At 36.9% G+C, this 15,940-nt stretch overlaps 1 protein-coding gene across 2 annotated transcripts in view; it reads left to right on the top strand.

Annotated features, from left to right (window-relative positions):
- SLCO4C1 (solute carrier organic anion transporter family member 4C1) overlaps window positions 1-15,940 on the top strand; it is a 75,800-nt gene that overhangs the window by 39,714 nt on the left and 20,146 nt on the right. For both annotated transcript variants that reach the window (XM_061152081.1, XM_061152080.1), the window contains exons 3-6: window positions 5,286-5,468; window positions 10,920-11,016; window positions 12,609-12,730; window positions 13,689-13,801. In XM_061152081.1, the coding sequence (XP_061008064.1) occupies window positions 5,286-5,468; window positions 10,920-11,016; window positions 12,609-12,730; window positions 13,689-13,801 (515 nt within the window). The remainder of the gene's footprint in view (window positions 1-5,285; window positions 5,469-10,919; window positions 11,017-12,608; window positions 12,731-13,688; window positions 13,802-15,940) is intronic.

Raw genomic sequence — 15,940 nt, 5'->3', positions numbered from 1 at the left:
ACCCGAACCACGACACCCTGCCCTCACCTCTGCTGCAGGCAGAGGCATCCAAGCTGCTTCTTGGCCGTGGCGTGTTGTTGGCCGTGATCTCTGTGGTGGATTCCCTCCATTGTGCCTTCTGAGCAGCTGCCACTGTGCTCCCCTCTGTGGTTCTGAAGCTCCCCTGACCCCCCCTGTGAGAGTTTCTTACTGTGAGGAAACTTTGCCTCCTTCAGGTCTCTGTCCTGGAATCCTTTGTTTCTTTTATTATCTTTATCTTTTGCCCTGCCTTGTTCTAAGGAGACTGGCTTGCCTTTTTGAGAGTTTGGGTGGTTCTGCCAGCATTCAGAACTTGTTCTGTAGGAGTTATTCCATATGCAGATGAATTTTTGATGTATTTGTGGGGAGGAAGCTGATCTTGCCTTTTTATTCCTCAGCCATCTTCTCTCCTAACCCTGGATATTTTTCTTGATGTTCTTCAAGCATGTTGAAAATTTATTTAAACAAGCAAGTTGAAGCTCATCAATTACTTCCTCCGGGAAAAACAAAAAAACACCAAACCCCATAGAATACTCATATAATCAAAATGTCTACAAGATTATTACAACAAAATATTTTCCTAAAGGCAATTTATCTATTATAAAAAAGGAACTAGGAGAAAACAGTAAAGCAATAATGCATATCAGTTCAGTTCAGTCACTCAGTCGTGTCCGACTCTTTGCGACCCCATGAATCGCAGCACGCCAGGCCTTCCTGTCCATCACCAACTCCCGGAGTTTACTCAAACACATGTCCATCGAGTTGGTGATGCCACCCAGCCATCTCATCCTCTGTCGTCCCCTTCTCGTCCTGCCCCCAATCCCTCCCAGCATCAGGGTCTTCTCCAATGATTCAACTCTTTGCATGAGGTGGCCAAAGTATTGGAGTTTTAGTTTCAGCATCAGTCCTTCCAGTGAACACCCAGGACTGATCTGCTTTACGATGGACTGATTGGATCTCCTTGCAGTCCAAGGGACTCTCAAAAGTCTTCAGCACCACAGTTCAAAAGCATCAATTCTTCGGCGCTCAGCTTTCTTCACAGTCCAACTCTCACATCCATACATGACCACTGGAAAAGCCATAGCCTTGACTAGACGGACCTTTGTTAGCAAAGTAACGTTTCTGCTTTTTAATATGCTATCTAGGTTGGTCATAAGTTTCCTTCCAAGGAGTAAGCATCTTTTAATTTCATGGCTGCAGTCATCATCTGCAGTGATTTTGGAGCCCCGAAAAATAAAGTCTGACATTGTTTCCACTGTTTCCCCATCTATTTGCCATGAGGTGATGGGATCAGATGCCATGATCTTAGTTTTCTGAATGTTGAGCTTTATGCCAATTTTTTCACTCTCCTCTTTCACTTTCATCAAGAGGCTTTTTAGTTCTTCACTTTCTGCCATAAGGGTGGTGTCATCTGCATATCTGATATTATTGATATTTCTCCCAGCAATCTTGATTCCAGCTTGTGCTTCATCTAGCCCAGCGTTTCTCATGATGTACTCTGCATATAAGTTAAATAAGCAGGGTGACAATATACAGCCTGGACGTACTCCTTTTCCTATTTGGAACCAGTCTGTTGTTCCATGTCCAGTTCTAACTGTTGCTTCCTGACCTGCATGCATATACATATGTTCAATTTAGCAGTGTATCAAGTAATAAGAGATTGATAGTCTAACCTACTACCTCCAGGACAATGAATATTGAAATCAGGAATTATAATTCAAAGGTTTGACATGGCTAGGGAAATATCACAAATAATGCAGACTTAGTCCAGTTATAAGTATAGATTACCTGCCAAAATATCTGCCAACCTCTTATAATATGAATATATACAATATTATAGAGAACATTTTAGATACAAAATTTTAAGAATTATTTTTATGCATTGAATTTGCATCTGAAACTTTGATGCCTGTCAGCCAGTTAAGGAACATTCAGAATCGATGCTTCAGGGGCCTTACATTTCATCAGTGTGGAAATAATAAGTCTTGACCTGATATCAAGAAAATGAAAATAGAATTAGCTGATGTCATTGTTAAAATACAAATTCCTGGATGCTACACTAAAGTGAGAGGGTTGGGAATATATTTTTAACAAGTCTCTTAGTTCATTAATATAATGTGATGAGTTTGTTTGTGTGTGTGTTAGTGACTCAGTCATAGTTGACTCTTTGTGACCCCAGGCACTGTAGCCTCTCAGGTTCCTCTGTCCATGGGACTTCCCAGGCAAAAATACTGGAATGGATAGCCATTCCCTCTCCTCCAGGGGATCTTTCTGACTCAGGAATTGAACCCAGGTCTCCTGCATTGTAGCTGGGTTCCTTACTGTTTGAACCACCGGGGAAGCCTATGATGAAGTTAGAAAATATGGATTTATTATGCCCAGCCATTAAATGTGATATTTTTATAAAAGGTTTTATTTAATCAAACTTAAAGATAACCATTTTCAGGTATCCAAATTGGAAAGATAGAGGTAAAATTATCATTTTATGTAGATGATATAATATGTAGAAAACCCTAAAAGAGTTCACACAAAAACAACTAAAATTGATAAATGAATTCAGCAAGGTAGCAGGATACAAGTTTAACCACACAGAAATCTGTTGTATTTCTTTGCACCAACAATGAAATATCAGAAAGGAAAAGTAAAAAGACAATCCCTTTTAAAATTTCATTATGAAGGTAAAATAAACCTGACCAAGGAGGTAAAAGACTTGTATTTTGAGAACTATAAAACATTGATAAAGAAAACAGAAGATACTTTAAAGAAATGGAAAGATATCTTATGGTCTTGGATTGGAAGAATTAATATTGTTAAAATGGCCATACTACCCAAAGCAATCTATAGATCTAATGCACATACCTATCAAATTCCCTATTACATTTTTCACAGAACTAGAACAAATAATTCTAAAATTTATATGGAGCCATAAAAGATCCAGAGTTGCCAAAGCAATCCTGATGAAAAAGAACAAAGCTGGAGGTATAGCCTCATATTTCAGACAATATTGCAAAGCTATAGTGTTCAAAACAGTGTGGTATTGGCAGAAAAGCAGATGTGGATTAATGGAACAGAATGGAGAACTCAGGAAAAAAAACATACACATATAGGGTCAATTAATCTTTGACAAAGGAGGCAAGAGTATATTATGGAAAAAAGACAATCTTTTCAGTAGGGATCTTGGGAAAGCTGAACAGTTGCATGTAAATCAGTGAAATTAGAACATTCCTCACACCTGACACAAAAATAAACTTAATGGCTTAGGGACTTAAATATAAGACATGACACTTTTATAAAACTTCTAGAAGACAGCATAGGCAAGACGTTCTTTAACATAAGGTGTAGCAGTGTTTCCTTAGGTCAGTCTCCAAGTCAATTGAAATAAAGGTGAAAATAAACAAATGGTGCCTAATCAAGCATATAAAATTTTATATAGCAAAGAAAACCATAAAGAAGACGAAAAGACAACCTACAGACTGAGAGAAAATAGTTGCAAATAATGTGAACAACAAGGGCTTGATTTACAAAATATACCAATAGCTCATACAACTCAATAACAAAAAAAACCCAATCAAAAAATGGGCAGAAGGCCTAAATAGACATTTCTGCAAAGAAAATATACAAATGTTCAATAGGCACATGAAATATGGTCAACATCACTGATTATTAGAGAAATACAAGTCAAAACTACAATGAAGTATGCCCTCATACTGGTCAAAATGGCCATCACTGAAAAAAAAAAAAAACTACAAGTATCAAATGCTGGAGAGAGTGTGGGGAAAAGGATACCTTCCTACACTGCTGGCAGGAATGTAAATCGGTGCAGCCACTGTGGAGACAGTTTGGAGGTTCTTTAAAAAACTAAAACGATCCAGAGTCTACTCCTGGGCATTTATTCAGAGAAGACTCTAACTTGAAAAGATACTTGCCCCCCAGTGTTGATACCTGCATTATTTACAATAGCCAAGACAGGGAAGCAACTTAAATATCTATCAATAGGTGAATAAGATAGGATGCAGGGTGTGTGTGTATGTGTGTGTGAATATATATATACACAGGGAAGCAACTTAAATGTCTATCAATAGGTGAATAAGATAGGATGCAGGGTGTGTGTGTATGTGTGTGTGAATATATATATACACACACATACAGTGGAATAATAGCCAACCATTAAAAGAAAGAAATAATGGTCATCTGTAGTAGTAACATGGATCAACCTAGAGATTATCTCATTAAGTGAAGTAACTCAGAAAGAGAAAGACAAATGCCATATGACCATATGTTTATTGATAAAATCAATATTGTGGTTAAAAAAAAACTGTATATATATATATATATTTAAACTTTATTTTATGTTGGAGTATAGCCGATACAATGCTGTGATAAGTTTCAGGTGAACAGAGAAGGGATTCAGCCATGCATACACATGTAACCATTCTCCCCCAAACTCCTGTCCCATCCAGGCTGCTATGTAACATTGAGCAGAGCTCCCTGTGTTATATGGTAGGCCCTTTTTGGTTATCCATTTTAAATATAGCAATATTGTACATGTCCATCGCAAATGCCCTAACTGTACCTTCCCTCAATCCTTCCCTCCAGCAACCATAAGTTCATTTTCTAAGTCTGTGATTGCCTCTCTGTTGTGTAAGTAAGTTCATTTGTATTGTTTCTTTTTAGGTCCCACATGTGTGGGATGTCATAAGATACTTCTCCTTCTCTGTCTGACATCACTCAGTCCCATAGTTTCTAGGGCCATCCATGTTGCTGCAGATGACATTGTGTCCTTCTTTTTAGTGGCTGAGGAATATGTCGTTACATATATGTACCACATATTCTGATACGTTTTAAGGCTGTAGTGTTTCATATGGGCATCCTAGGTGGCTCAGTGGTAAAGGATTCTCCTGCCAGTGCAGGAGACGCAGGAGACCCAGGATCTGTCCCTGGGTTGGGAAGACCTCCTGGAGGAAGAGATGGCAACCCACTCTAGTATTGTTTCCTGAAAACTCCCACAGACAGAGGAGCCTGGCAGGCTAGTCTAGTCCATGGGGATGCGAAGGAGCCAGACACAACTGAGTGATTGAGCATGCATCCAGTGGTTCATGTATTTTCTTTGATAATTGTCTTTTAAATATCTTAATTATATTCTAAGTATTTTTAAGTATAATAAAGTGAAGAAGGAAGGTTATGTTAGGCAAGTAGAATTTATGATATTTAAATTGTTAGCTAACATTTTGATAAATTCACAATCTTATTTTATTTTTTCCCTAAAGATACTTGCTCAACAACAAAGAATCAACATGGTTGTAACACTTCAAGTTCTCCACTTTTCTACTACTTGTATGTCTTCGTTTTGGGACAACTGTTGCTGGGAACAGGAGGAACTCCTCTGTATACCCTGGGAACAGCCTTTATTGATGACTCTGTGCCCATCCACAAATCTTCTCTGTATATAGGTAAGTTTGCTGCTAATACAAATGTCTCAGTGTCATTTCATGTTATTGCTTATTTAGTTTATAAGTAATGCACAGCATACACTTTTTAAGAAATTAGTTGTGATTTCATAAATATTTACATTAGGTAAATGCAATATTGCTTTTTTTTTGTTTGTTTGTTTAACTATTTGCCGAAGTACCATGTCCTTCAGTTGAATGTGGTTGATTTTTATTGACATCTTCCTTTATCTCCTGTGCTGGGCATGTCAAGCCTTCCTGGAAGTGCTATCCAAGAAATAGGTCATCTTGATTGCTGGAATGTTTCCCAGGCTACTTTACACAAGTGTAGGGATAGAGTTCTGCTGTTCTGTGTGACTTACTTCATCCTACATGGAATTGACTAGAGTCAACAAAAGAAACCACACAGTGGTACTCAGAAACTCTGTGGAGTTGTTCATTTCAGATTAATGCTTTTTACATATGACTCAATATTTTCCCTTTGTGGTCTAATTCTTGGCAGCCCAAGTTTCTCTTAAATTCCATCCCTGGAGCTGCTGGAAGGTAGAGCTAACTAAACCGTGCGTGGTCTACATCCAAATTGATGTGTAATATATGTGCATGTGAGTTTTCACTTTATCGAGACTTCCCTGGTGGCTCAGGTGGTAAAGAGTCTGCCTGCAGTGCAGGAGACCTGGGTTCAGTTCCTGGGTCAGGAAGAGCCCTGGAGAAAGGAATGACTACGTGCTCCAGTGTTCTTGCCTGGAGAATCCCAGGGACAGAGGAGCCTGGCGGGCTGTAGTCCTTGGGGTCGCACAGAGTCAGACACCACTGAGCGACTGACACTTTGACTTTTCAGTTTCACTTAATCAGTATCGGATGTAGGGGACTTTGTCCACTTGGACTGCTCAAAGAGAATACTATAGACTAGTTGGCTTACAAACAAGAGAACTTTATTTCTCACAGTCCTGGAAGTTGGCAAGTACAAGATCATGTGCCCAGAGGAGATCTAGTATCTGATGAGGGCCCATTTCTTGGTTCGTGGACATCTGCCTTTTAGCTGTGGCAGAGGGGACAAGTGAGCTCTCTGGGGCCTTCTTTTAAGGGCACTAATCCCGTTCTGAGGGCTTCACTCTTATATGACCTAATCCCTTCCCAGAGGCCCCACCTCCAAATGCAACTGCATTGGGAATTGGATTCCAACATATGAATTTGGGGGCGACATCAACTTTCAGTGTATAAAGAGACCTGTTGCTATAGTCGCTGGAAGTCACCTGTGTTCATTGTAGCCCTGAATCTCTAATACAGAAGCCTCTGCACTCCTACCTATCTGCTCGTTTTGCTTTGGTCTTTGTACGAGATCTGATGCCCTCTCACACATTCTGGCGGATCTGTACAACTCCACGTACTAATTTAACGGTGCTTTTATTTCAGTTAGCTCCTAGTGCTGCTTTTCAGTCTTCCAGCTCACAGATTTTCTCCCTGAGGTCCTCTTCTAATCAGCGCTTCTCATAAAGCAATTTCCGTCTTCATATTTTAGTAACACACAAAATACGAAGTTTTTCAAAGATTGTTTAAGAATGAGAGGCTGGGGTGAAGGCCCAAGAGACCATCCCAGATTTTATATTCCCTGGGACTAAAGTTTTCAGGGCTGTAATTTATTCCAGCAGAAGGATACAAAGGAGAATCAGCACAGGGAAAAGGTACCTGAGGTAAAGTACATACACAACCATGCGCAAGCTTCAAGCATCCACTCGCTCCTAGTGGGGCCACATCAGTCAGAATTAATTCCTCCAGCCAGGAGTTGTAACAGCACATATGAAATGTTTTCTACCAGCTAAGTTCATTAGAGATTCAATGCCCAAGGATTTTACTGGTAATCGACCATATAGGAACCCTCTGCCTTGCACATAGGAAAGTTCTAGACTCTCAGAAGGAATACAGGTGTTTGGAAAAACCACATTGTTTATACAAACAGTTTCAGCACAATGACCCACCTTTATTAGGGAATGGTGGCATCCCTCTGGACATTTAAGATCCCAGATGCGAGCTCAGGGTCAGCCTAACAAGCACGGTCTTTCTAAAGATTGCAGCCACAGAGGCTGCTAAACTCTTTGCAGTACCATAGGAACTCACTGAATGGTAATTTTTGAGAGTAAAGGAAAAAAAACCAAAGTAATAAAACTGGGAAACTCATTTTAATTTTTTTCAGTGTCAGATAACTGGTTCTTTTCATTGGATAATTAGGTTTTGTTCGGTGAAATCCTTCCTTAAGCTTTTTACGTCTATACATTTCCCCATTTCCAAAATCTTCCCCCATTCTTTCTTTGTTTTGCAATAGTATCTGTTACTGGTACGATGCCTTTCTCTATGTGAAACAGTTTTATGCAGCAAGGCAAAAATGGGCGAAATGAAAACAGTCAAATTGGTACCTATTAGAATGATGGGTAAATTGTAGTCACATAGCATGTCTCACCTCATAGCCATCTCCATGCCATTCACTCATCATGTCTTTGTCTTTAAATGCTTTTTGGGCTTTACAATTTTTGTCCTTTAATTAAACTTTTAAGTTCATTTAATCTTATTTTGTGTTAAAATCTTTGATCTTGATATGTACTTCATGTTTGCTCTACATTCTTATTTATTGCCCTTTTTTCCTTTCTTTTTGATAATTTAATATTTATTATTTTATTTCTCTCCTCTATTAACTTCCTAAGTATATGCTCTTTTACAGTTCATCTACTAATTACCTTACATGAAAACTTGATTTTATGAAATTCTAATGTTAATTGATACTTTTATCACATTCCTGATCATCACATAATCTTAAAACCTTTGAATTTTATTCCTGTCCCAACGTTTAGGCAATTCTTTCTGTGTCCTGTGATCCCTTCTATATTTAAGTTCCTGAAATAAGTATCATTAATGATTTATTTGGGATTCCTTGGTGGCACCGGTGGTGAAGAACCTGCCTGCCAGTGCAGGAGACGTAAGGGGTGTGGGCTCGACCCCTGTGCTGGGGAGGCCGGCTGGAGGAGGACATGGCGCCCCACTCCAGTGTTCTTGCCTGGAGCATCCCATGGACAGAGGAGCCTGGCGGGTCATGGTCCATAGGGTTGCAAAGAGTCAGACACGAACTGAAGTGACTTAGCAACAGCAGCATCAGCAGTGCTTTATTTAAAAATCATTTTCCTTAAGAACAATCTTAAGTCAATAAGTTAGAAATTATATTAATAATCATAGGAAAGGAGTAGAAGTGAACACAGTAGAATAGTGCTTTTAAAGTACTGAAGGAACATTAATGGGCAGCTAATCTTCTGTTTCCAGTGAGAATACTCATCAGGGAAAAGAGTAAAAAGAAAAAATCATTTTTAGATGGAAAAAATGAGAGAATTCAGCACAAGCAGGCTGTTCCAATATATTAACTTCGGCTTTATTATCTCCTCTCCTATTCCAGTTACATGTATGCTAAGCCTTTTTTTTTTTTTTTTTTTTAATGTATTCTTTGTCCTTTAATGTCTTTTCTGTATTTTTCTATCTTTATTTTTTTCTTGCTTCTTGATAAATATTTACTGATTTACTAATATATTTTCCAGTTTCATAATACCCAGTTTAGTTCTAAGTAATCTACTGTGGATCCATTTCATGTTTGTTTTGAGAGATGTATTCTATAGTTCTAGAATTTTTTTGAGAATCACTCCATGTATCTTTTAATAACTTGCCAGTCTCTCTCATACGTAGGAACACTGCAACGGGATGCCCTTTATCTAATTTCAGGGATTGAGTTTATTTGAAGCTAAACTGCACTTACGTTGTGAACCAGGCTACCTCTAACTCATCCTTGCTTTTAGAGTATAACCTCCTCGGGGCAACTTAAAATGTAAGGTAGGGAAAGTTTACAAGACATACTCTGAGCTGCATCATTTGTATCCTTACTTCCTAAAGCCTAGCAAGGGACAGTTTCCCCTCCCAGTGCCTCTTGTCGAATCAGCCAGTGTACTTAGGAAAAATAAAAAAAAGTCAGTCTCGATTTTTGTTAAACGTCTCTCTTCTTCAGAATCGTAACACAGTGATCCTTCACTATTTTTATCTGTTTGCCTTCAAGCATATATTTAAAAATAATTTTTACAGTTTTTAAAAGTTTTTCTTAGTGGACAATTTGGTTGGAAACACTAGTCTACCTAGTCCATCTACCATTCTTATAAATGTATCAATCTAAACCCAGTTGGATATAATTTATAAAAAAGGTCTATCACTAAAGATAATTTGGGGATCATTGATTTCCAGCATTTTAAATCATGTATTTCTATCCATAAAAGTTTTGTGAGCATGAATCTTACGTACACTTAAAATTTTCTACTAACACATTTTTTACATTTAAAAATATAATTATATATTAGTCACTAAGTCATGCCAGACCCTTTTGGTGACCCCGTGGACTGTAGCCATGGGGCTCCTCCGTCCCTGGGATTTCCCAGGCAAGAATACTGGAGTGGGTTGCCATTTCCTACCCAGGGACTGAACCCACATCTCCTGCATTGGCAGGTGGATTCTTTACCACTGAGCCACCAGGGAAGCTCATAAATTAGGGTAGGATAGATAAATAAAAGTCGTATATGTTTTCAGCTCATCTTGCATGACCTTTACTTTGGAGCCTTAATCTAGTACATCAATCATTTTTGCCACTGATGTATTCCCCACTTTGCGTTTGGTGTATTCCTTTCCTTCCATGTATGGGGATGAGAATTTCAGTGGTTAATAATCATCTCAGAAGGTGGTGCCACATGAGGATATAATCTTTTGTATAAATAATGTTTTAATAAAAAGTAAAAAGTTGTGTATGGCAAAATTTTAAATATCAGAAAAATAAGGTCAGTTTAATTCTGCTGCCAGTTAAAATGGGAGATTCACTAAGAGCAAGAGTTTAATGGTTTGCTTTTAAGAAGCAGACTAATGACTGCATCCAGGTTTTAAATCAGCTGCCATAGTCCAAAATAAAGAATGCTTTTGGAATGTGTACAGCAGGCTACGGTCCATAGGGCCGCAAAGAGTCAGACACGACTGAGGCAGCTTAGCATGCACGTGTGCACGGAAGACAAAAGGCTTCTCCTTTCACATTGCTTTCTTCCATGAGCAGTGTAGACAGTAATTACCATCACTGTTCACAAACGGTAATGGTAGATGAAGACTAGCCCTGCTGTGAGTTTACATGATACAGCTTTCCATATATTTATAATTATTGGATTTGTTGCAGTCATCATTGTAGTCTAAAAAATTTTATATAGATTTATGTATTTGAAGCCCCTTGGCAGTGATACCACTCAGATGGCATTTTTTAGTTAAAAAATATGTAATTTTGATAAAATTTGAATCATTTTGTTTTTCTGTAGTAAAATATTTGTCTTTCTTAACTTGTCAGACATTCAAAGCAAAATTGCACAGATGATCATGTTCAGTGTCTTTGCTTTTTGCTAGGAATTGGCTATGCCATGTCAATTTTAGGCCCTGCTGTTGGCTATGTGCTGGGAGGACAATTGCTAACCCTGTACATTGATATTGATTTGAAACACAGGTAAGGCGATATCTATTTTTATTTAGATTTATATTATTTTAATCGTGTTAGTACCACAGCCAGAGCATTTTTATAGTATTTCTTCAGAATATCATGAGGGATTTTTCTGGGAAAAAACTGAATACACACAATTTTTATGTAGTATTTTGGCTGTGTTGCTTCATGAATTAATGCCACATCATCTCTTAGTATAGTGCATTTATTCATAAATAAGGATGATTAATAGTTAGCTGGTCTTATTTTTCAAAATATACAACCAAGATGCTATGCATTGTTCAAAGATAATAATTTAATTAAAATTAGTTGTACTTTCAGTAGATATCGCTGTGGGTAGATAGCCTGAAAGAGTCTTAACAGTTTATCATTCTCAAACAAAGTGCTGTAGTAGCTCTGATAATACCATAGAGATAACAGTTGTTCAGCTTTAACAATTTTGACACTGGAGGATAATAATAGGTAATGTTTATTTATCCCATACAGTGTTTCAGACAATATAGGTTTTGTGTATTTAAGATATGTATAATATAGGTTTTGTGTATATAAAATATATATATATATATATATATATATATATATAAAACTTTACTTTATGTGCCATTTTATTTAATCCTCTTACTTATCTTATAAGGTAGTTGATATACAGAACTGGGTAAGTGGCCAAGGCATGAAATGAAGTAGCTCTTTTTGACTCTGAAACCCCCTTCTTACCCACTGAGTTACCTTCTCCATTTCTTGAATAGAGAAGTTAGTAACCTTTGATGAGGGCATGTTATCTCATTTTACTGTAATTACACAGTCCTTTGCAAGACTGTGAACAATGAATAAGAAAATATAGTCACAGCATGTGATCTGTTCTTTAGCTATTAGTCCTAGGTTAATCTTTGTAGAAACAAGGTTAATCTTTTAGAGACGGTAGGTTAATAAAAATGTTCAGAGGTTGTACTGTGCAACGATGCTGATGTATGCAGTCCTAGGTTAACCTTTTAGAGACTATCTGAAAGGTTTGGAGAGGAAGTCCTGGAGCAGAGAGCTGGGCTTTCATTTTGGTGGGGTGAAATGAGTTATCGGAATAGTTGTGTTTTAGGAGAAAGGCTGTCTGTTGGTATAAAAATGTGACAACCATTTTAAGAAACTGTTAATATATATCACTTTAAGCAGAATTTTTACATTCAAATGAATGCCACAATTGAAGCACAGTGTATTGGCTTTTAACAAAAATTGGTGATTTGCTGTGGGATGTAGTTAGTATTCTATATATATGTTACATATTATAATATTTAAAGAAGAAAAAGTTAGCCAAAATTGAAGAATGTTCAGAAATTCTATGTATGCCTTCAAATAGTTAACATATTTCTTATTAAATAGCTAAAACTTTTATGTTGTATTTGTCACATGAAATACTTGTAGGCAATTATTCTGAGACCATTTATGCCTGCTATCCATTGGGATTCTTCAAAATGGCTCCACTTGAAATTTTGAATAATATAGTTTCTCTGTATATGCATTTGAATTATAAATTATGTAGTTATTGGGCCTGAGTTCTAATTAACAAGAGAGAGTTGACTTCTGCCTCTTGTTTTTCTGTCACACAGCATTGACATTACTGAGGATGACCCTCGATGGCTGGGGGCATGGTGGATTGGATTTCTTATGTCTTGGCTGCTTGCTTGGTCTTTGATAATACCTTTTTCTTGCTTTCCAAAACATTTACCAGGTAAAAATGTCTTCTTTAAAACCAGAGAGTTTGATTCCAGTTCTAGGCCAAGTGGTGCTTCCTAAATGATTAATGAGAACCCTGGAAATTAGTAAGAACCCTGGAAAATTCAGTTTTTTAACATAGAATCTTAGTTGTTTGCTTATGCAAGCTTTTGAATATGCCTCTATTTTAGGAGATATTGGGTAACAATCTTAATTTCATGGCTTTTGTTGGTTTTTCATTAATATGTAATAAAACTGTACATATTCACCTTTTTATTAAATACTTGCTAACTTTGTAACTTACGTGTTATCAGAATCTTGTTTTATGTTTATGCAAGATATAATATCTTTTAAACTATTAGTTTGTTTTCAGTTAGCAACTTCAAGACCTAATCTGTGTTAAATTATTGATGTTAGTTATTGGTTCATGATAATACAAGTACTTTGTTTTTTCAGTTGTCACCAAAGTCATGCTGTAGTATACTTATTTTCCACCAAATTTCAATACTAAAATTTTGTACAAAAAGAAAAGATTAATGGAAAAAATATCCATTCCTTTCTCTGTGAGATTTTGCTTCTTTATAGTTGTGTGGTTCATATACATATCTATAGAAGTATTTTTCTCTAGCCTGAAGACATTTCATTGTTTCATCTATTCCAAGAATAGATGATTAACTTTTGGAAACGGGCAAAAGAAAAGTAGGAAGAGTAGCAGTAGATGGACTCATTGATTTTTTTCTACCCTGGACCATTCAGCTTCTGATTCCACATAGTGACTTTTCTCAACTTTATTCACAGTACTGTTATTAAAAATTAAAGGACATGATAATAGTTAGTAAATATTATTTCATCTAAAAAGTATGTTAGAATTAGAGTAAAAGAAAAAAGCTTTTAACTCACTTTGTTTAATGTGTAAAGGATGAGACAGAATCATTTGAAAGCAAGAAGATTGAGTATACTTACTACTTTTTTAGGTACAGCAAAAATTCAAGAAGGAAAAATTTCCCAAACTCATCAGAGTGCTTCCTTACAACATACAGATAGTAATTTTGGACAAAGTTTTAAAGATTTTCCAGCTGCTCTAAAGGTACAGTGTACACACACACATTTATACACACACACGTACTCCACACACAAATACATATGTATATATATATCAATATTAGTAGCAGTTCAGTCGCTCAGTCGTGTCCGACTCTTTGCAACCCAATGAACCGCAGCACGCCAGGCCTCCCTCTCCATCACCAACTCCCGGAGTCCACCCAAACCCATGTCCATCGAGTCGGTCATGCCATCCAACCATCTCATCCTCTGTTGTCCCTTTCTCTGCCTGCCCTCAATCTTTCCCAACATCAGGGTCTTTTCAAATGAGTCAGTTCTTCACATCAGGTGGCCAAAGTACTGCAGTTTCAGCTTCAACATCAGTCCCTCCAATGAACACCCAGGACTGATTTCCTTTAGGATGGACTGGTTGGATCTCCTTGCAGTCCAAGGGACTCTCAAGAGTCCTCTCCAACACCACAGTTCAACAGCATCAATTCTTTGGTGCTCAGCTTTCTTTATAGTCCAACTCTCACATCCATACATGACCACTGGAAAAACCATAGCCTTGACTAGACGGACCTTTGTTGGCAAAGTAATGTCTCTGCTTTTCACTATGCTGTCTAGGTTGGTCATAACTGTCCTTTCAAGGAGTAAGCATCTTTTAATTTCATGTCTGCAATCACCATCTGCAGTGATTTTGGAGCCCCCAAAAATAAAGTCTGCCACTGTTTCCACTGTTTTCCCATCTATTTGCCATGAAGTGATGGGACTGGATACCATGATCTTAGTTTTCTGAGTGTTGAGCTTTACGCCAGTTTTTTCACTCTCCTCTTTCACTTTCATCAAGAGGCTCTTTAGTTCTTCTTCACTTTCTGCCATAAGGGTGATGTCATCTGCATCTCTGAGGTTATTGATATATATGTAAAACAAATATATATTAATAAACAGTATATCCATACACACAAGTATTAATTATCACAAAGCATTCTTGCTTGCTTATTTACTGTAGTTCTGGCTCTTATACAGACTTCTCCAGATTTAATTGTATTGTGCTTTGAGTAAATGAAAAGTATTCCTGAGTGGAATGGTTGGAAGAACATGAGTTATCTTATTGACAATATCAGTATTCAATAGTTACTCCTTAGCATGTAGTCCATCATCCCATTCCATTTCTCTTATGTAATGGGTGGATCAATTACCAATGAATTGTAAAAATTTTTGATAATGCCAAACCAGTATTTTTCCTTTGTGGAAAAAGTGGCAGTTACAGGTTACTTCTTTTGAATTTGAGGTTAAAGAAACAATAGTGTTATGGTCTATTTTATTGAACTTGGCAGAGTATTCTGTTTAGCATCATTAAAGTTTTATACATAAGGGAGTTTATAATTTTACCTTTTCAAGATTTGAACTTATTTACTTTTCATTATTTTTTTTCCTCCTCAAATGAAAGCCTTAAAATGTTTTTACTTCATTCATCCTACCTTTTAACTCTCCTTCCTCCTCTCCCATATAGGCGCATTCTTGTGTTTTGCTGCAGTTGTTTATAATTTTTAATTCCAACTACTGTTATTTTCTTTTACAGTAGTTTTGTTTTATTTAATGTGTCTATTTAAATTTATTTTGTAAATTCTCACATGTATTACCATCAAGACTCATTACTCACCAATGCTTTTTTTAATCCTTATGTTGTCATGCTTCAAGATCTCAGTTCTGATTCAAATCTCTATAGATACAGCATTTTGTCACTGTCTTCTCAGATAGGATGCCATCTAAGTATCCTTGAATGTCAGGATGATATTTATAACTGGATGAATACTTTCAGATCATACTTCTTTAATTCTCATTGTCTGTAGATAGTGTTTGACTCTTTTCAAGTTAAATATGTTGAAGTTGAGAAGTTTCAAGTTAATGTGATTCTTAGTTTTCCTTTCCATCTACCAATTTGTGAATTTCTCTTTGATTTCAGGAACTTTACTAGGTCCTATGAGTCTATCATTTTTCATTAATGCTCACTCAGAGTCCATTATCTATTTCAATCTGAAAGCTTAAATATTTTCTAGTCATTATTCTAAAAAACTATTGCATTTCTTCATGTAGGTGCTTCTTTCCTTTTGTCATTATTGTTATTATGTTGCATCATCTGGCTCTGACTTCTGAATCTCTTTTCTTGCCTTTTTGTGCC

The sequence above is a fragment of the Dama dama genome, chromosome 9 (genome assembly GCF_033118175.1).
Source record: "Dama dama isolate Ldn47 chromosome 9, ASM3311817v1, whole genome shotgun sequence".
NCBI lineage: Eukaryota > Metazoa > Chordata > Mammalia > Artiodactyla > Cervidae > Dama > Dama dama.
The sequence above is the reverse complement of the archived record's forward strand: the minus strand, read 5'-3'. Positions and strand labels throughout refer to the sequence as shown.